The sequence below is a fragment of the Somniosus microcephalus genome, chromosome 3 (assembly GCF_052327205.1).
Source record: "Somniosus microcephalus isolate GS21.2 chromosome 3, FLI_Smic_1.0, whole genome shotgun sequence".
Classification (NCBI taxonomy): Eukaryota; Metazoa; Chordata; class Chondrichthyes; order Squaliformes; family Somniosidae; genus Somniosus; species Somniosus microcephalus.
In genome coordinates, this window is record NC_140989.1 from 105,817,231 (window position 1) to 105,838,551 (window position 21,321).

Consider the following 21,321-nt stretch of genomic DNA (forward strand, 5'->3'; position numbering starts at 1 on the left):
TATTAGAACAATATGAACACATTTTAAAGAAAGCAACATAAAATAAGCATTTTAATAGATCAAAATATCAAATTACAATACAAACTTCAAAATGCAAAGCAAATAAATTTGTACACATTGTTAAAAATTGGTTGTCACAGAAGTTCAAAATAAATACCCACTACATTAAAGTATACCATTTGTTTAATATCTATGGAGAGATTGAAAGCGGTATTATTTTGATTTCTCCAACTGAGCTGGTGCCTAAGAAATAAACCAGTTAGATCTGTACTTTTTTCCTTAAAAACTTTTAGAATGCAATTTGGTGTTTTCCTTTGGTCAAAAAAACCAAAGCTTTGCATTGTTGCACACTGCTAAGTAATTTATATTTTCTTCATGCTATTTCAAAAGCAAAACAAAATAGAACAAATTAACTGGTCATTTATCTCATTGCTGTGTGTGGTGTAGGATGGCTACCCTATTTTTCTACAAAACAGTCCTTGACGTTCAAAAGTAATTGTGTATGTGAAACACTAAGACGTTTTTAATGTTACAAGATGCACTATATATCCAAGTTTTACATCATTTACTCATCGGTTATGGAAGTCAGAGATACGGGGAAGTACAAACCTGTTAGCCTCACATCAGTAGTTGGGGAAATGCTGGAATCTATTATGAAGGATGCAATAACTGGGCATTTAGAAACTAATAGTAAGATTGAGCAGAGTCAACATGGATTTATGGAAGGGAAATCCTGTTTGACAAACCTATTGGAGTTCTTTGAGGATGTAACTAGTGGAGTAGACAAAGGGGAACCGGTAGATGTGGTGTATTTGGATTTTCAGAAGGCCTTCGATAAGGTCCCACACAAGAGGTTGGTGAACAAAATTAGGGCACATGGAATTTGGGGTAATATACTAGCATGGATTGAGAATTGGTTAACAGACAGAAAACAAAGAGTAGGGATAAACGGGTCTTTTTCAGGATGGCGGGCTGTGACTAGTGGGGTACCGCAAGGATCGGTGCTTGGGCCCCAGCTATTCACAATCTATATCAATGATTTGGATGAGGGGACTAAATATAACATTTCCAAATTTGCTGATGATACAAAGCTAGGTGGCAGTGTCAGTTGTGAAGATGTGAAGAGGCTTCACGGGGATCTCGACAGGCTCAGTGAGTGGGCGAGAACATGGCAGATGGAATATAATGTGGTTAAATGTGAAGTTATCCACTTTGGTAGGAAAAACAAAGGCAGAGTATTTCCTAAATGGTGAAAGATTGGGGAATGCAGATGCTCAAAAGGACCTGGGTGTCCTTGCACATGAGTCACTGAAAGTGAATGTGCAGGTGTAGCAAGCCATTAGGAAGGCAAATGGTATGCTGGCCTTCATTACAAGAGGATTTGAGTACAGGAGTAAAGAAGTCTTACTCCAATTATATAGGGCCTTGGTGAGACCACACCTGGAGTACTGTGTACAATTTTGGTGGTCTTACCTAAGGAAGGATATACTTGCCATAGAGGGAGTGCAACAAAGGTTCACGAGATTGATTTCTGGGATGGCGGGACTGTCATATGAGAAGAGATTGAGTAAACTAGGCCTGTATTCTCTTGAATTCAGAAGAATGAGAGGGGATCTCATTGAAGCATACAATATTATTAAAGGATGGATGCTGGGAGAATGTTACCCTTGGCTGGGGAGTCTAGAACCAGGGGCCACAGCCTCACGACAAAGGATAGGCCATTCAGGACTGAGATGAGAAGAGATTTCTTCACACAGAGGGTGGTGTATCTTTGGAATTCTCTACCCCAGAAGGCTGTGGAGGCTCAGTCATTGGGTATATTCGAAACAGAAGGCGATAGATTTCTGACTGGTAAGGGCATCAAGGGATATGGCGAATGGAGTTGAGGCAGAAGATCAGCCATGATCTCACCGAATAGCGGAGCAGGCTCGAAGGGCCGAAAGACCTACTCCTGTTCCTATTACGTTCTTAATAGGTTTGCCTATTGTGATTTAAGTGGTGGTGGGCTAAGGGAAAAGCAAGAAATGTAAAAATGGATATGGAACACAACAGGCAAATAATAATGCAAGCTGATAAAAATCCATTTTTCATTATTAAGAGATCAAACAAGCTTCTTTTTTAGGTAGCTTTTGACTGGTGTTAGTGGTATCAGTGAAAATATTAATAATTTCCAACAGTATAAAACAATACAGCTTTAGGAAAAATGTACATGGTTGTCTACTTGAGGATTAATCCATTATTAAAAGACTCAATGGTACAAATTCAAATATAAAATAAGTCTTTCCAACTGTTACGCCACAGCAAATTGCTTTATTTAGCAGATGCATTAGTTCAAAAGGTTCAATGTTTCACAGAATACTTCAGTTAATTATCAGGAACCAACCTGAACATCTTATAGTTTGCTTCACTAGAATGTAAAGCTTGTTCAGGTGCTTTGCCAAATGCATTTTTAATGCATAGTGATTTAATTCATTTGAAAGCAACTTGTCCATTAATAATTGTTTGCTTGCCAATTCCCTATACTAAAAATGTTTTAATAAGACAGAAATTTACTTACATTTTAAAGAAGAAACTGTAGTGCAGTGTAATTTTTTTTTAAATCACATTGATGCATTCCTCTCCCCAACCTATATGTGTTTGTGCAAAATGAGCAGGTTATCTTTTATATGGCAGACAAATCCAATTATAATTAGTTCTTCGTCTTACAGTACTATCAGGAGAGAATATTTAATACACAGCAACTTAACTCTAGTTTTAATGCAATACAACATTGTTACCAATACCTTTTCTGACCATTTTGTGTATTAAAGCTCTTTCAAGGTTGGATTTACTAGAATCAAATTCATGGCTACACTGCAGTACACAAAATAAAGAATTCTTACTCATTTGTTCAATTAGGAATTTGCCTCATTTGTATCCATTTAAGAATTTTGCGCCATGCACAATCACGTTGATTAATTCGATCTTCTGCATTCCATTCAAATTGAAGTCTTTTTCTAAATAGCACTCTTCATTCTTTTTTTTCCATGATTGGCAAGTCTTAATTATTTTCTCACATACCAGAAAATTATCTTTTTGCCATTAATCAATTATTTAAGTGTGTTTCAGTCTTCCACAATTCTAAATAGTTCACTACTTTTCATGGTTGATACTTGTCACCTACACTATTCTTCCCAGCCAATGCCTGTTGCATCTTTCAGTTGGTACACTGCCAGTAAATTAATCTTTTGTCTCTGGTTAATGCTAGCTTCCAGTTTCAAAATTTGTATTGAATATCACAAATCCTTCCCACTAATAATACACAAAATGTGCATTTATGCTTTTGACCCTTCAGGATCACACAGCCCATTCTCAATTTCAGCTAAAAGGATGAAGAAAGCTTTCTGATTTTCTGTACGGTCAACTTGGCAACAAGGATCTCCAAGTTCAATATTTGCAGGCACAAAGCTGTGATATCAATGCCACCTCTGAGATGGACTTCAGCATCAGCACAAGACAAATAGTCTTCAAATTCACACAAAGCATTTTTCCAGACAGCTGTAACTAACACACCAAAAGCCAGTGCCTATACCTAATATTTAAAAGAAATACCTTATATTTTAAAAGAAATACCTGCTCTTATCAATGAGGAAAAGAAGTGCAGGAAATAATCTGTTTCAATTCATCAATTCCTGGGATGGCGGAACTGTCGTACGAGAAGAGATTGAGTAAACTAGGCCTGTATTCTCCTGAATTCAGAAGAATGAGGGGGGATCTCATTGAAGCATACAAAACTATTACAGGTCTTGATAGGATGGATGCTGGGAGAATGTTTCCCTTGGCTGGGGAGTCTAGAACCAGGGGCCACAGCCTCAGGACAAAGGATAGGCCATTCAGGAATGAGATGAGAAGAAATTTCTTCACACAGAGGGTGGTGAATCTTTGGAATTCTCTACCCAGAGGGCTGTGGAGGCTCAGTCATTGGGTATATTCAAAACAGAAGTCCATAAATTTCTGACTAGTAAGGGCATCAAGGGATATGGAGATAGGGCCGGTGAATGGAGTTGAGGCAGAAGATCAGCCATGATCTCATTGAATGGTGGAGCAGGCTCAAAGGGCCGAATAGTCTACTCCTGCTCCTATTTCTTATGTTCTTATATCAAATGACCTTGAAATGCATTAGGGTAGCTTCGTTAATAGCTGCTTCATATTGATTGGGCACTTTCAGTGAATGGTCAATCATTGCACTCGAATTGAAAAATAGATTATCAAGGAGATATACAAGGTTTTTATGCCGAGCTCATTTGGGGAGCAGACGTTCAAACCCTCCGTACGGCAGCACTCACCCTGGTGTACTGCTCTCCGGCATGGCCATCAAGTCCACGTGTCAAATCTGTTGCTGTCCAGCTGAATTCTACTATGAGAATTATCACCGGTACGTTTTTATCGACACCAACACCTTGGCTGCCTGTGCTTGCAAACATCGCACCACCACACCTACGCCACAAATATGCAGTCCATGTACTATAGACTAACTATTTTAAGTGCATATAAATTTACCTCTGTATGTGATGAGAGTACCTTCATTGCCATTTTCAATTTTTACAGGCTGAATATTTGGCCAAAAGGTTTAGAAAACAGTCTAAATGTTGTTAATGCAAGTGTCTATCCTTGTTAATATGCAGCATAAAAGTAATTCAACACAGGCACCAGAAAAGTGCTTTCAAGCATCTTCACAATATGTAAAAAGAGTTGACATTAATATCAGTAGGATTTCTGGTATATGGTTGAGAATACACAACACAAACTTGCCAGACCCTTATTAGAAAGCATTTAACTTTAGTAATAAAAATAAATCCGTTTCATCATCAAATTAAGTGTCTTGCCATTAATGCCAGAATTAATCAGTCTTTGATCATATTTAAAAAGTTAATCTTTTAACTTCACAAAAATAGTATCCACTAGAAAAAAATAAATATTAAAGTAAACATAACTGATAGTATAAAATCTCACTTATACAGTTAATCATTTCTATCAAATTCTTCAGACTTCTTGCCACTTTCTTTTACTCACTCATCTTCACATTCTTTGTCCTCCTTTTCTTCCGTGTACCTTGATTCCTCAATACCATTTTGGTAGTCATAAGATTCAAATCCATCAGCTTCTTCTTGAGAACTAGAGAAACAAGTTTCAGACCCATACCAATAGCCTCCACTGTTCTAATCTTAGTGCTTACGGGTAAAAGCCTTAGAAATAGCTTAGAAAAGTTTACAATTGAGCAAATTTGACTTTTATTTACGAGATGCCAATCTCACCGAGGGAGCGAAATTTGGTTATGCCCCGTTTGGAGGTGGTAACCGAATTAGTGCCTGGCGCAGAAGTACTAAAGCCACTAAATTCAGCTCACCGCCCCTGCGAGGAAGCAGAGCGCTATCTTGGGTGCTCCACTTCCTCTCGGGGCGGTGTTGGGGGCGCAAAGTGCGGTAGCGCCGGCGTAGCTCTGACGCGTTTCAGCGTGCTCCCCTTCTTTTAAAGGGGAGGGACGCTGCGAGCTCTGCAGGGCCTCGGATGGGCCACACTAGCCCACCAGGGCGGTGTGGTGCTGTGGCTGCAGCCCAGCATCGAGACACGGTGCCGGGCTGTGCAATGGCGGCCACAGACCACGCCAATTCCCACCACGGAGGGCCGACCTCAAAAAAATTTTTTGCCGCAGGTCGCGGCTGCACCTCCCTTTAATTAGTGCCCTGCAAGCAGAGGTCGGCCCGGCTCGTGACACGTGAGGCTGGTGCTGACTTCCCCTGCGGCAGCCTCGCAGGACGCAGCCAAATTTCTGCCGTGGGGCGGTAAGGGGTCGCAGCGGGGCGCTAAGGGGTTGCAGTGCACGGCGATGAAATCATCGCCGGCGGCCCGAGGCGTGGCACTATCGGCTAGCGCCTCAGTAGTGCCCCGCTGAATTTCTCGGGAGGCGCCCTCGCCCGGGCAATAAGCCCTTTGTGCCCCCCAGAGGAGCCAACGGCAGGCGCAAAGGAGCCGAATTTCACGGCCCAAATGTTCAGCTGAACATTTTAGCTGGATGAGCTGCAACACATTTCTTTCTTTTCACCTGATGAAAGATCTGTAGGATCCTGAAGATTTGTTTATTTAATTCCTAACATTGGCCCAATGAAAGTAACAAACACCAAATTGACTATACCATATTATTTAAATAGTGTGTGAGGATGATATAACGTAAATTATTCTGCAATTGGGATAGCTTTACAGTAATAACTGATACCCTGTATGTTGGAATTCAAAGATGCAACAAAAGTTAAATGAAACCACATTGGTTAATCAAGTTTCACCATAAATTTTAGACACTATTTAATCCTCACCTACCCTGGTGATATAAGAGGGAAAAATAATTAAACCGAAAACTATACAATCTCATCAGGGCAGGATGAAATTGTAATTAAAAACAATAAAAGACATTCCCATCCTCTACTGAGTGCGAGTTAAATATTATCAGGTTTTCATTGCACTTATTTTGGCACACAAACAGTGCAAGAAAATTTCTACTGGCAATATTAAAAGGAGTAGGATAACATCATACCCTGAAACAAACCCTAGCCACTAGAATTCTTATTTTTTTAAATCACTGATATTTAAGCAAGCTAGATCCCAAATTCATAATTGCCCACCAATTGTTGAAATGTAACAAGATAAATAGTTTTCTTAAAATTGGATAACGGAAAACCTCTCAAACATTTAAAACAAAAGTGAGTTGTCCAAAGTGCAGAAAATGGTTACCTTTCCTCATTTATATTGTTGTCAGTCATCTTCATTCTTCTCAGACTCTTCATCGCTGGAATGTGAACTGAAGTCTAGAACAGAGTGACCTTTTCTGGAAACAAAATCTTCACTTAATCCCCGCTCTTTTAGTGCTGCAGCATAATATCTCTCTGCTGCTCTTCTGGCATTTCTCTGTATACAATAACATTTAACAGCTTAGTTCTATTTTCTTTTTAACTTTTTACCAAACTGGCTTTTGCAACTTCATACGAAGGATTGTACAGTTGGCAGCCAAGATAATATCTGAATAAGACATTGCCTATTGAGATATCATATTCCTTCTTTCTATTACAATAGATCAGAAATTATTGTAGGTCTATGATTACAGACAGCTGCATATTAAATTAAGATGGTAATATATTTACTAGCTATTTTGAGAGCTCCTCCGAACTACCATTTCATCAGCAAGAGGACGGCCCTGACCACCTAAACTCCTACACAGAGTACCATGAATAAATAAAATCATTATAATTAGTCATACCTCTTCCACAAAAAAAAGGTTTTGAAGAGCGGAACGCAGTTTATAAATGTTATATATTCCATGTACCTTTCACCCTTTAATACTTTTCACTAAATAAATTCTCACATATTTCAGCTCTATATCCCTATTCCAGGATCGGATTGTCAAGTGAAAAAACAAATGAATCCATCAGGGTGAGAAGCAAGTTTTTATTGCATGTTACTAGGCCAGCAGTACACATTATCTGGAATCTTAGCTGCTTTCACATTTATATTTTCCCTGGTCATTTTCAAATATACAGTCTGGTCCTTATTGATAAACAAAACTACAAAGACACATTTATGTCCAACATTAGTTCCTCATTCTTTGTTGAAATTCAGAAACCAGTTAGCAATGTAGCATCCCTTTAACACAAGAAAGAAAGAATGACTTGCATTTATATAGCGCCTTTCACGACCACTGGACATCTCAAAGCGCTTTACAGCCAATGAAGTACTTTAGAAGTCTAGTCACTGTTGTAATGTGGAAAACGCGGCAGCCAATTGCGCACAGCAAGCTCCCACAGCAATGTGATAATGACCAGATAATCTGTTTTTGTTATGTTGGTTGAGGGATAAATGTTGGCCAGGACACTGGGGATAACTCCCCTGCTCTTCTTCAAAATAGTGCCATGGTATCTTTTACGTCCACCTGAGAAAGCAGATGGCACCTCTGACAGTGCAGCACTCCCTCAGCACTGCATTGGAGTGTCAGCCTAGCTTTATGTGCTTAAGTTCCTGGAGTGGGACTTGAACCCACAACCTTCTGACTGAGAGGCGAGTGTGCTACCAACTGAGCCGCAGCTGACAAGCACAAAGTAATAGGCATTTAACCCAAAGAAACAATATGATTCACCAGAACAAGGCTAATTACACTCCTTTTGAAATATGCAGAAAAAAGTCTGAAAATCAACTAGAATAAATGTTAACATTTGTAATGAGGAATACTTATGGAGTTCATAATGTTTTAACAACATACCTGTGTGAGCTCTTCTAAGAGCAGAGGCCTCCTGTTTACTCTCTCCTGCATCTCCTCAAGTTCCAGAAGGTACTCTTTTGTCCTTTTTCTTTGGCGATTCCTGCTAAGACACAATGGGGGTTAAATTCGATAACCCCCGAAAACCGGTGCAAGGATTGTCATGCATGATTAACCCGTGCCAGTTGATTGAAATGCAGGCAGGACACCAACTTCATGCAGCCTGTGCATTTGCACTATTTCTGCGTGCAGCCAGCGCTCCCCACACTGTTCATTGGCTGCACGCATCAGCAGGGGCCCCAATATCGTTAGTGCCTAGCACTATTTAAAGCTAGCCTGCACCTCCTAAAGGGGAGGTGCATTGTGGCTGCTGGTGGTGCTGGATATTGTGCTGTGGAAGAATCAACAATGGCTGACTATGGGAGAGAATGTGCATCAAGGTTTTTTGGACGTTGCATTGGCGGTCTTGGTGGAAGAGGTGGAAAGAAGGAGAGATGTCTTGTACCCTCAGAGAAGGCCCTCCTTGTTTAGAAGGCAGTGACAAGAGGTAGCGAAGTGTAGGAGGTCAATGCCAGGAGTGTAGCCCAAAGGATCTGGATGCAGTGCAGGAAGAAGTTTAATGATCTCACACGAGTTATCACGGTCAGGGAGTGCATCTTCAAGTGCCATATCCTGCCAACTGCAGCACTAGCCGCATCCACTGCTCAATTCACAACACCCCTATTACTCACCAACAATCTCTAACAATCAGGACTTATGCCTAATATTTATGTACTTTACCTCACCCTCACACACTTAGCACTGTTGCAAGCCTCGCACCCACATTTCAAAGCTTGCACACACTGGCACCTATTCAACCATAGCAGCCACATCACCCAAACATATTGCACGACACTCACTGACACACTTCCCTCTTTCTTGCAGGAGAAGGTGGCGCACAACAAGAGGCACCAGGAATTAATGGGAGGGGGAGAGGCGCACCTGCATGTTTTAACCCCCATGGAGGAGACAGTGCTGGCCATTATGGGAGGGGCCATTGCTGAGGCCGTGGCCACCGGCGTGGCCGAAACCATTGAAGATGAGGGTAACCGCATACCTAATCCTCCATCTCATCCCAATTCTCCCTCAATCTATTCTGACTTACAAGCTACAGATGGCGTAAGCATGCACTTCTTACTTTCTCCTCTCCCTTCAACTCAACCCAACCCGTGTCCCTTTTTCATTTCAGATACTCAAGAACAGGAACCTGCCCTGGTAGTGGAGGAAGAGCAACAAGAAAGCAAAGATGAAGGGACACCATCACGCGATTTCCCAGTCGCAGCCACCAGCTCAGATATGGACACTGTGCGTAATTTAGAGGATAGCATAGAGGCAGGATCTGCACGTGGTGAGACACTGGGCACAAGTGCACTGGAGCCAGGGCTGGGGGAAAGGATAGCACAGGTGCCAGCTCACTGGAGGGTGAGCTCGCACTCTCGTTCTGCTGCAGACGTCTCAGATGAGGACTTCGATGGGCCAGGCTACAGAAGGCGGCCGATGGGTGTACACACCCAAATGCTTGGTGCACTGGGAAGCCTGCCGGAAAGCTGGCGTTCAATGTCAAGAGCATGGAGGAGTCCAGCACCAACTTGGCACAGGGCTTAGTGCAGAGCTTGGAGCCCATGGAATGGTTGGCCACCTCCATGAACACACCCATGGAGCCAACCATGATGCAGCATCTGGTGGCTGATGTCTCAGCTTCCACTGCAGCACAAGTTGCATCCACTTAATATCGGAGTGCTGCAGTGGAAGCCCAGACTGCTGTCATACAATCACAGCTTGCTGCTATAGGAGGTCAGACTGCTGCCATCATGGGTCTGGATACCAGTATGCAAAGGGGCTTCCAGGGCATCATAGCACTCCAGTAATCTGTTCTCCAACAGATCTGCTCACTAAAGACCCTCTGCATATATCGCCTCCTGCTGAGAGCCCTTCTCCCCCCTCCTCTCGCTTCAGCAGCTTGTCCTGCTCTGTGGGCCTCTGCTCATTCTCCCAGTCATGCTCAAGGCAAGAGGAAGTCCTACTAGGCCACCCATGTCTGGAAGCAACTGGCTTGTGCACAAGTCTAAGTCACAAAAAAGTACTTCAGCACTAGCCAGCTCACTCCCTGTAGACTATTGAAACTTTTAACAAGTATGGAAAAGCACCCAAAAAGCATAGAATTGCAGCAACAGCCAGAAGAAATAATCCAGTAACTAACCTGCAAGTAGTTGATGATCCCTTTAAATAGCACTGGTTGGGGGGGGTGGGGCTCCTTCATGCCATTGAACACGTGTTCAGCTGTGCGAGGTTAAGAGAGGGCTCAGGCTGGAGCTCCAATATGGCAGCGCTGGTGTCAAATCAGTGTTACACGCTGATTGACGTAATGATCTGCCTGCTCGGCATGCTGCTGGTGGTTGCTAGTGCCACCAAATATGGCATCGGGCGCACTTCCTCCTGGAAGTGTGTGTTGCAGACGCTATTTTGGTAGTTTAAGAGGCCTCATAGAGCCCAAAAAATGGGTGTTACAGAGGTCAATTTCGTCGCCCACATCTTAAATGTTTTGTAAACTGTTAAAATGATTGAATATTTTTTGAATGTTAAATTCAGCATTCAACTGGGGGTGGGGGGGGGAGCAGGGATAGGAACAGAAATAATTGCACACAGCTAGAATTCAGAAAGGCTGTGGTCCAACAGCACAGTGGGTTAATTCACTATGCACACACTAAAACCCTGGTCCAAACATAGAAACATAGAAGATAGGGATAGGAGTAGGAGTAGGCCATTCGGCCCCTCGAGCTTGCTCCGCCTTTCAATGCGATAATGGCTGATCATCCAAATTCAGTACCCGGTCCCTACTTTCTCCCCATACCCCTTGATCCCTTTAGCCTTAAGAAATATATCCAACTCCTTCTTGAATATATTTAGTGTATTGGCCTCTACTGCCTTCTGTGGTAGAGAATTCCACAGGTTCATCACTCTCTGGGTGAAGAAATTCCTCCTCATTTCTGTCATAAATGGCCTACCCCTTATCCTTAGACTGTGACCCCTGGTTCTGGACTCCCCGACCATCGGGAACATCCTTCCTGCATCTAGTCTGTCCAGTCCTGTCAGAATTTTATAAGTTTCAATGAGATCCCCTCTCATTCTTCTAAACTCCAGCGAGTACAAGCCCAATCGACCCAATCTCTCCTCATACGTCATTCCTGCCATCCCAGGTATCAGCCTGGTGAATCTTTGCTGAACGCCTTCCATGGCAAGAACATCCTTCCTCAGATAAGGCGACCAAAACTGCACACAATACTCAAGGTGTGGTCTCACCAAGGCCCTGTACAACTGCAGCAAGACATCCTTGTTCTTGTACTCAAACCCTCTCGCTACGAAGGCCAACATACCATTTGCCTTCTTAACCGCCTGCTGCACCTGCATGCTTACCTTCAGCGACTGGTGCACAAGGACACCCAGGTCTCGTTGCACTTCCTCTTCTCCCAATCTATTGCCATTCAGATAATAATCTGCCTTCCTGTTTTTGCCACCAAAGTGGATAACCTCACATTTATCCACGTTATATTGCATCTGCCATGCTTCTGCCCAATCACCCAACCTGTCCAAATCATCCTGTAGTTTCTCGGCATCCTCCTCACAGCACACATGCCCACCCAGCTTTGTGACATCTGCAAATTTGGACTACATCTAGTTCCCTTGTCTAGATCATTAATATATATTGTGAACAGCTGGGGTCCAAGGACCGATCCCTGCGGTACCCCACTAATCACTGCCTGCCACTCGGAACAAGACCCGTTTGTTCCAACTCTTTGCTTCCTGTCTGCCAACCAGTTCTCTATCCAAGTCAATACCTTGCCCCCAATCCCATGTGCCTTAACTTTACACGCTAATCTCTTATGCGGGACCTTATCGAAAGCCTTCTGAAAGTCCAAATACACCACATCCACTGGTTCTCCCTTATCTATTTTACCAGTTACATCCTCAAAAAATTCCAGTAGATTAGTCAAGCACGATTTACCTTTTGTAAATCCATGTTGACTTTGTCCGATCCTGTCACTGTTTTCCAAGTGTTCTGCTATTACATCTTTTATAATGGACTCTAGCATTTTCCCCACTACCGATGTCAGGCTTACCGGTCTGTAATTCCCCGTTTTCTCTCTACCACCTTTTTTGAATAGTGGGGTAACATTAGCTACCCTCCAATCCATGGGTACTGTTCCAGATTCCATTGAATGTTGGAAGATGATCAGCAATGCATCTACTATTTCTCGGGCCACTTCCTTAAGTACCCTAGGATGTAGATTATCAGGCCCTGGGAATTTATCGGCCTTCAATCCCATCAATTTCCCTAACAGCATTTCCCTACAAATACTGATTTCTTTCAGTTCCTCCCTTTCATCAGACCCTATGTTCCCTGACATCTCTGGGAGGTTATTTGTGTCCTCCTTTGTGAAGACAGAACCAAAATATGTATTGAATTGGTCTGCCATTTCTTTGTTCCCCATTATAAATTCTCCTGATTCTGACTGCAAGGGACCTACGCTTGACTTCACCAATCTTTTTCTCTTCACATATCTATAAAAGCTTTTACAGTCAGTTTTTATGTTCCCTGCAAGCTTACTCTCATACTCTATTTTCCCTTTCTTAATTAATCCCTTTGTCCTCCTTTGTTGAATCCTAAACTGCTCCCAAGCCTCAGGAGGTTATCACACATGTATTGACTAAAAACACACCTGTATTGTTTTACTTTTGAGTTCAATACTTCAGCCAGGCTCTGGTGTGGATCATTGGCCTGGGCGCGGGTAGATATGAATTTTTTCAATTTTCTCTCCCTGAGTTTCTGTTCTCGTTTCCAGTTTTCTTCAAGTTCTTCTTTCTTCTTTTTCTCATCCAGGGATTTCCTACAGAGAGTGATAAAGTAGAAAATTTAGTACCAATACCTGCAGAAATGTTTAACCAATTAGAAATTGTTAAGTTTCAATCCATCTTAAGTTGGAGAATTCTCATATTGGCAGCATTCGATAACTTCAGGTCTACTTCAAAGTAGATATAAAATCCACAGAATTTCACTCATTTTTTTTTTATCATGCAACTTTGGCGTTTCTTACTTGACAGGTTTGTAAAGTATATCTACAGGATGAGACAATATCATTTTCCAAATATAAATTTAACCAGAAAATTGAGGGAAGAAAACTTGTATATACAGTACGTGAAAATCCACAGATCAAAATGCTTTCCTGTAAAAGACTTAAAAAAAAAAAACTCTTTTACATCCATTATTGTTGCTGCACTATCAAATGTTCTCCCATGTGCCTTTTATAAATTAACAAAATACTTGTTAATTTTGAGTCTCAATATGTTAAAGCAACTAGAAGTTAAATACCATACCACAGAAACAGAATATATTTAGCTTTAAATGTCTACATATGGTTTATATTCAATGGGAGAAAAATAAACTCAGCACCCTATTGTCAAAGTCTTTCTATACTGCTGCAGCTACAACAGTAGCCTCCTTCTCCCTTTGAAGTCCTTTTAGTTAATATTTATTGTCTGGCACAATCTAATAATTATTCAGGTTATATGGAGTTAACCATATGAACTTTGAATTATGTTGGTGGGAAACGGAGCAGGGAGCAAGCGACTCTTTTAGTGACCAATATGGACGGATCCAAGAGGCTTCCTCTTCGGTTCATTGGTAAACGTGTGCAGCAAAGATGTTGCAAAATGTTCAACACTTCTCTGGAGACATCATTTACTATTTCATTTGGCAATCTTTAATAACTTTTACGATATTTGAAGAGTACATTCAATCTCTGGACAAAAAATTGAGCGGAGTAAAAACATTAATAATTATCAATAACGGCCCTGTAAATGCTGATATTTCTAGTCTAACAAACGTGGAACTTTTCCATCTTCCAAAGAATACCACTTCTATGCTTCAGCCAATGAGCACTAGTTATCAAACTTTTCAAAGCTCACTATTGGAAGTTTCTAACTAGAAAAAGACTAATTGCTTACAAAGCCAAGACAGATTTCTCCATTAAAAACGGAAAATGCTGGAAATACTCAGCAGGTCAAGCAGCATCTGCGGAGAGAGAAACAGAGTTAACGTTTCAGGTTGATGACCCTTCGTCAGAACTGGAAAAAGCTGGAGATGTAACAGGTTTTTAAGCAAGTGTTGGGGCAGGGAAAGGGGGGAGGGGAGGAAAGAACAAAAGGGAAGGTCTGTGATAGGATGGAAGGCAGGAGAGATTAAGAGAGATTAAGAGATGGTGCAAGGCAAAAGGAGATGGTAATGGGACAAGTTAAGAAACAAAAGATGGCTCTAGATGAAGTGTAAATAGCGCTGGCAGAATGAAAGACAGCTGCCATGTGGGAGAGAGAACAAAAATGTAAAGTAAAATAAATGGGAAAAAAAAAAGGATAGGGGCAGAGGTTATGGTCTGAAATTGTTGAACTCTATGTTGAGTCCAGAAGGCGGTAAAGTACCTAATCGAAAGATGAGCTGCTGTTCCCCGAGCTTACATTGAGCTTCATTGGAACAGTGTAGGAGGCCGAGGACGGTGAGGTCTGAGTGGGAGTGGGGCGGAGAATTAAAGTGACAGGCGACCGGAAGCTCGGGGTCACCCTTACGGACTGAACGGAGGTGTTCCGCAAAGCGGTCACCCAATCTGCGTTTGGTCTCCCCAATGTAGAGAAAACCGCATCGTGAGCAGCGAATACAGTATACTAAATTGCAAGAAGTACAAGTAAATCGCTGTTTCACCTGGAAGGAGTGTTTGGGGCTCTGGACAGTGGGAAAGTAAAAGGGCATGTGTGGCATCTCCTGCGCTTGCACGGGAAGGTGCCGGGCGAAGGGGAAGGGGTGTTGGGGGTGATAGAGGAGTGGACCAGGGTGTCGCGGAGGGAGCAGTCTCTTCGGAATGTTGAAAGGGGAGGTAAGGGGAAGATGCGTTTGGTGGTGGGATCACGCTGGAGGTGGTGGAGGATGATCCGTTGAATGTGAAGGCTGGTGGGGTGAAAGGTGAGGACAAGGGGAACTCTATCGTGGTTCCGGGAGGGAGGGGAAGGGGTGAGAGCAGAAGTGCAGGAAATAGAACGGACACGGTTAAGGGCCGTGTCAACCACAGTAGAGGGGAATCCTCGGTTGAGGAAAAAGGAAGACATGTTGGAAGCACTAGTATGGAAGGTGGCATCGTCAGAGCAGATGCAGCGGAGATGGAGAAACTGGGAAAATGGAATAGAATCCTTACAGGAAGCAGGGTGGGAGGAAGTGTAGTCCAGGTAGCTGTGGGAGTCAGTGGGCTTGTAGTGAATGTTTGTCAATAGCCTATCCATTTCTCCATTAGTTTGCTGGATGCCATGAATTTTGTGTTAGAACTTTGGATCTTGTGACTCAGAGCAACACTGCAAACTGCTTTTGCTATACGGGCATGGCCAGAAAGAGGAAGAGAATATGGTGCAGGTCGAAGAAATTGAAGCTGACTCCAAGCTGCAAAGCATTTGAGTGCAACTTTAGCAAGCTGGACCGATCCTGTTGATGTTTCCCAGTCTTGCTAGAACGTGGTTGATGTTGGGTCAGTACCTTTCTACCTAGACACAATTAGAACTCAGAACACAGAGATTCAGACATGAAGTGCTTTATTCGAAAGGAAAGGGAAGTTCTGGAGAGTTCCAAACAAAGAGAGCTAAACTTAACCAAGAGAACACCCAACCATGTATCTGCTGTGACAGCGCCACCACAGTTGGGAGGAGAACACACAATACATAACATATTCCTCCCCTCTTAAATGAAAGGTCCGCATTATTCCTCAACAGGTAAGTTACTTTCAATGCACTCAACTAACCAAGGGTAGAGGTAGACTGCCTCAAACCCTGACTTTACCCTGGGGTTTATTCTGCCCCAGTCTTGTGGGTAAGTCACGAAGCCTACAGATCCAAACGTCTTGGAGGCCGCCGCTCTCCGACAGGATACCGGCGGTCATCGCTGGCTTCCACAGCAGTAGGCATTGACACAGGCCTAGATAGAGAAGGTGCCTGTGTCAGTCGAAAGTCAGGAGTTTGCACAGGTGTTGGAGAAGAGCACTGTGGCAAAGGATGCTGGTTTGCGGTATCATCCGGAAACAGTTCAGGCCAACCAGCCGTTGGAGCCTCTGTGGCTGTCTCTGCTCCTAGCAACAGTTGATCTGTGTGTCTTCTCCAGACGACGTCCTCAGCAGTCTCAACCATGTAAGACACAGGGCCCGTCTGCGCGATCACCGTAGCAGGAACCCATTTAGATCCAGTGTTGTAGTTTCGAGCTAGGACGTGCTCTCCAGGGTGAAACCGTCTCTCCTTGGCTCTTTTCTCTCTCTTTTCAACTTGAGCTTGTTGTTGACAATGGACAACCTGTTCGGCCCTTGGAGGTTTGAGGAAGTCAAAACTTGTCCACAACTGCCTCTTCATCATGAGCGAAGCGGGGGAAGTTTTGGTTGTGGCATGCGGCTCGTTCCTGTAGGACAACAGGAAACTGTTCAGACATTGGTGGATTGAGCCCTGACCTTGCGATGCCTTCAAGGTGTGCTTCAAAGTTTGCACGAACCTTTCTGCCAGGCCGTTAGTAGAGGGATGATAGGGCGCAGACCTGATGTGTTGGACACCATTCACATGCAGGAAGGTTGCAAACTCCTGTGATACAAATTGTGGACTGTTGTCACTTACGAGTTGTTCCGGTGAGCCATAACGGCTGAACATTTCACCAAGTTTCTCAATTGTTTTCTCTGCCGTGGTAGACCTCATCACAGCGACCGCCGGCCACTTGTTACGAGCATCCACAACCACCATAAACATCTTCTCTTCGAAAGGACCGGCGAAGTCCACATGTACTCGCTGCCACACTTCTGCAGGTCAATCCCAGGGGTGTAGGGTTGCCAGCTGTGGAACATTCCGGACCCTTTGACATGGGGGAACATGTTTTGGCTTTCTCCTCAATATTTCCATCGAGACCTGGCCACCAGAAGTAGCTTCTTGCCATTTCCTTCAGCCGAACCATCCCACTGTGGCCTGTATGAAGTTGTTGCAGTATAGGTTCCCTCAGAGGTGGCGGAATGATGACACGGCATCCCCAAAGAAGACAAGCTGCCTGGACGGAGAGCTCATTCCTTTTTGAAACATAAGGTTTCAAACTAGGAGAATCTCCTATAGCTCTCCCTCGAATGACATCGTCCATTACCTCAGACAGGACTGGATCGTTGCGGGTGTACCTTCGCACCTGAACTGCAGTGACAGGTGCTCCCTCCACTTGTCTAAAGTAGAAGATGTCTATCTGACGAGGCTCTGGGGGAGTAACAGGCAAGGGTAGCCTCGAGAGACCGTCTGCGTTGCCGTGCAAGTCTGATTTGCGATATTTGATGTTGTATGTGTGTCCTGACAACAGTAAAGCCAACCTTTGCATCCTGCTTGCAGCGAGAGACGGAATTCCGGTGTGGGGCCCGAAGATTGAAGTCAATGGACGGTGGTTCGTCAGGAGTGTGAACCTTCTCCCAAACAGGTACTGATGAAATTTCGAATTCCAAAAACGATTCCCAAGGCCTCGCGCTCAATCTGTGCATAGTTACTCTCGGCCTTGTTCAAGGTGCGTGATGCGAAGGCGATAGGTTTCTCTTCACCAGAAGGCATGATGTGGGATATGACTGCTCCCACACCATATGGTGACGCATCACATGCTAGCTGCACGGGTAGCTTTGGGTCGAAGTGTGTCAGGACCTCCGATTTCAGCAATGCTTTCTTTGCTTGGGCGAAAGTTTCGTTGCACAGTTCAGTCCATTTCCATGTTTTGCCTTGACATAGCAACTGATGTAACGGCTTCAGCAATGTTGCTAAGTCTGGAATAAACTTCCCATAGTAGTTAAGTAGCCCCAGAAATGAACGTAACTGGCTCACATTCTGGGGTGCTGGGGCCTCCACGATCGCCTTGACCTTTGATGGCGCCTTATGCAGGCCAGTAGCGTCAATCACATGCCCCAGGTACTCAACTGAAGACTGAAAGAATTCACATTTGTCTTTACGAATTCTGAGTCCGTACTCTTTCAGTCGTTGTAGTGTCGCATCCAAGTTCAGAAGATGATCCTCCTCATTTGTCCCAGTGACAAGGATGTCGTCCAGGTAGCACTGGACTCCTGGCAGTCCACTCAAAATCTGATCCATTGCCCTTTGGAATAGAGCAAGGGCCGACGTAATTCCAAACGGAAGGCGGCAGTACCAGTATAGCCCTTTGCGTGTCACAATTGTCAGCAGCTCCTTTGATTTGTCATCGACATGCATTTGTAGATAAGCCTGGCATAAGTCTATTTTGCTGAACTTTTGCCCTCCGGCCAGGCCCGTAAAAAGATCAATGAGAGGAAGAGGGTACTGTTCCGCAGACAGCACCAGGTTAATAGTCACTTTAAAATTCCCGCAGATTCGAACAGATCCATCCTTTTTCAGGACAGGAACAATGGGTGTGGCCCATTTGCTCACGCTCACAGGCTCCAGGACTCCATTCTCGACTAAGGCCTCCAAGTTAGCCTCAACTTTTGGCCTAATTGCATAGGGTACAGGTCGGGCTTTGTGAAACTTCGGCTTGCTGTCAGGTTTAATGTCCAGTCTCACGCTGATCTTTTTCATGCTCCCAAGTTCCCCATTGAAGAGTTCTGCATGTTTGTTTAACACTGCAGTCAGACCTGACTCCCCTTTTGACATCATGCGGACTGCAGGCCAGTCCAGCGTGATTTTCTCTAGCCACGCACGTCCCAGTAGTGATGGGTAATTTCCCTTTACCACATATAGTGGCAGTTTCGCAGTCTGTCCGTTCAATTTAATTGTCACCTCAATGGCGCCTCTCATGGCCACAGGTTCGCCTATATGTCTTTAGCACAATGTTTGTTGGCTGAAGGGTAAGATGCTTTAGCATTTTGTTGTAGACAGTGTCTGAAACAAGGGACACAGCCGCGCCTGCGTCCACCTCCATCCGCACTGATTGTCCCTCCACCAGTGGTGACAACCAGTAGCCATTTGAATCATCTGCAACCGTCAGTATGTGCACCTCTTCCTCCTCAGAGGTGTCGCTCCCCTCTGTTTTGCTTGTTCCATCATACTGCACTGAATGAACACTCTTTTTCCTCTCTTGTCCAAATACAGACATTTTGCTTCCATGCTTCCCAGCTCTGTCTGTTCTTTTTTTACCTCTACAGGCGCGTTCAATGTGACCCTTTTTGCCACAATTTCGGCATTCCAGCTCCGTACACCAGCAGTCATTAGCGTGATGGCCCGTTTTCCCACAACGGTAACATGTGCTGTTCCGCGCACCTTTAGGCTCAGACGACACCTTGTGAACTCTCCCTGTTGAACTCAACTAGTGAGCCTCCTTTTCTGCCATCTCCATGGAGACACTAACTTCAATGGCCTTTTCAAGAGTAAGGTTGTCCTCAGTAAGAAGGCGCGTCTGTGTGGCTGCACTTTGCAGACCACACACAAGTCTGTCTCTAATGGTATCATTCAGCACCTCCTTGAACTCGCAGTGTTCTGACAACCTTTTTAAAGCAGCAATAACATCGTCACTGATTCACCCTCCTCTTGATTCCATTTGTGAAATTTAAATCTCTCAGCAATAACCAGAGGTTTTGGTGAAAAATGTGCTCCAAGAACTTCCACTAGTTGCTTATATGTTTTAGTTCCTGGCTTATCTGGCTGCACAGTAAATTGAATGTCTTCGGCCCCATTACACTCAAAAAGGTAGGCACGACCTTTTCGTTTGCCACCACATTCGCCAATACAAAATAGTCAAAACGTTCCGTATAAGCGCTCCATTGCTCCACATTTTCATCAAAATCACCGATGTTTCCTAATATAGTAGCCATCTCACGTTTCAAATTAAAATTTCTGTTTACTCACTGCACCCGTAACGTTAATGTGATGCTGCAATCTCTGTTCAGAGTGTTTTGTAGTTGAAAACAAGAAAGTTCCCACAACGCAGATTCATCTGATCCTCATCGCCACTTTGTTGTGTCGGTACCTTTCTACCTAGACACAATTAGAACTCAGAACCCAGAGATTCACACATGAAGTGCTTTATTCAGGAAGGAAAGGAAAGTTCTGGAGAGTTCCGAACAAAGAGAGCTAAACTTAACCAAGAGAACACCCAACCATGTATCTGCTGTGACAGCGCCACCACAGGTGGGAGGAGAACACACAATACATAACAGTTGATAACTCTTTGATTTGGTGAACCTCTATCAAAGCTTTGAGCCAACCCAAGTCAGAATTAAATTTTAGTGAATAGCAAGAATTTTGAAGATGTTGACGTTGCTTCTGATCCTCTGACTCCAGCAGTCTCTCTCAAGATGCTCTCTAACACTCATTATATGCAGTGCCCAGCTAGCGATTTGTTCGACTCAAAAACATTGGCTCGTCTAGCAAAAATTGAAGAAGCAATCGCTTGTGATTCAATTTTGAAGATAAGAGTCCAAAATAACTGATTTTTAAAAATAACCCTTATTACAGTAAAATTAAAGTAAACTATCACATTTTTTAATTTTTTGTTATCCTTGAAATTGTAAATGCCTTCAAAACAGTTCCCCAAGTGTTATAGTACATACAATGTTATATTCTGTTGGAATGGCCAAAATTATGACATTAGGCAGACCTGACTGTACATTTAATTTAATTTGCCTTCCTAATTGTAGAAACAATCAATGCTTCTGAAATTTTTTTGCTGCATCGTTTGTCTTTACTGCTCTTCCCATGTGTGTTGCAGGCACATTTTAAACTTACAGTTGGTTCAGTATTCGGTTCATTTACGTAAATTAGAAACAACAGGGTTCCAACCACCGAATCTGGCAGAACTGTACTCAACACTTCCCCAAGTCGAACATTACTCTTCTCAGAAGTACTGTGTACAACCTTTTTGAGTAGTCACATGTTCTACCCTGGGATTCTCATTAAACTATAAGCAGCATAAGTCTTTCATGTGAAATATTGACAAAGCTTCTGAAAGTCAA

At 43.4% G+C, this 21,321-nt stretch overlaps 1 protein-coding gene across 1 annotated transcript in view; it reads right to left on the reverse strand.

The window, feature by feature from the left end:
• Positions 1 to 33: 33 nt before the first annotated feature.
• The window catches only part of LOC147121243 (protein FAM161A-like), a 46,249-nt gene continuing 24,961 nt past the window's right edge, over positions 34 to 21,321 (reverse strand). The window contains 5 exon segments of the mRNA XM_085981453.1: positions 34 to 5,154; positions 6,766 to 6,788; positions 6,790 to 6,939; positions 8,285 to 8,384; positions 13,039 to 13,206. Of these exon segments, the coding sequence (XP_085837579.1) occupies positions 5,049 to 5,154; positions 6,766 to 6,788; positions 6,790 to 6,939; positions 8,285 to 8,384; positions 13,039 to 13,206 (547 nt within the window). The 3' untranslated portion in view covers positions 34 to 5,048.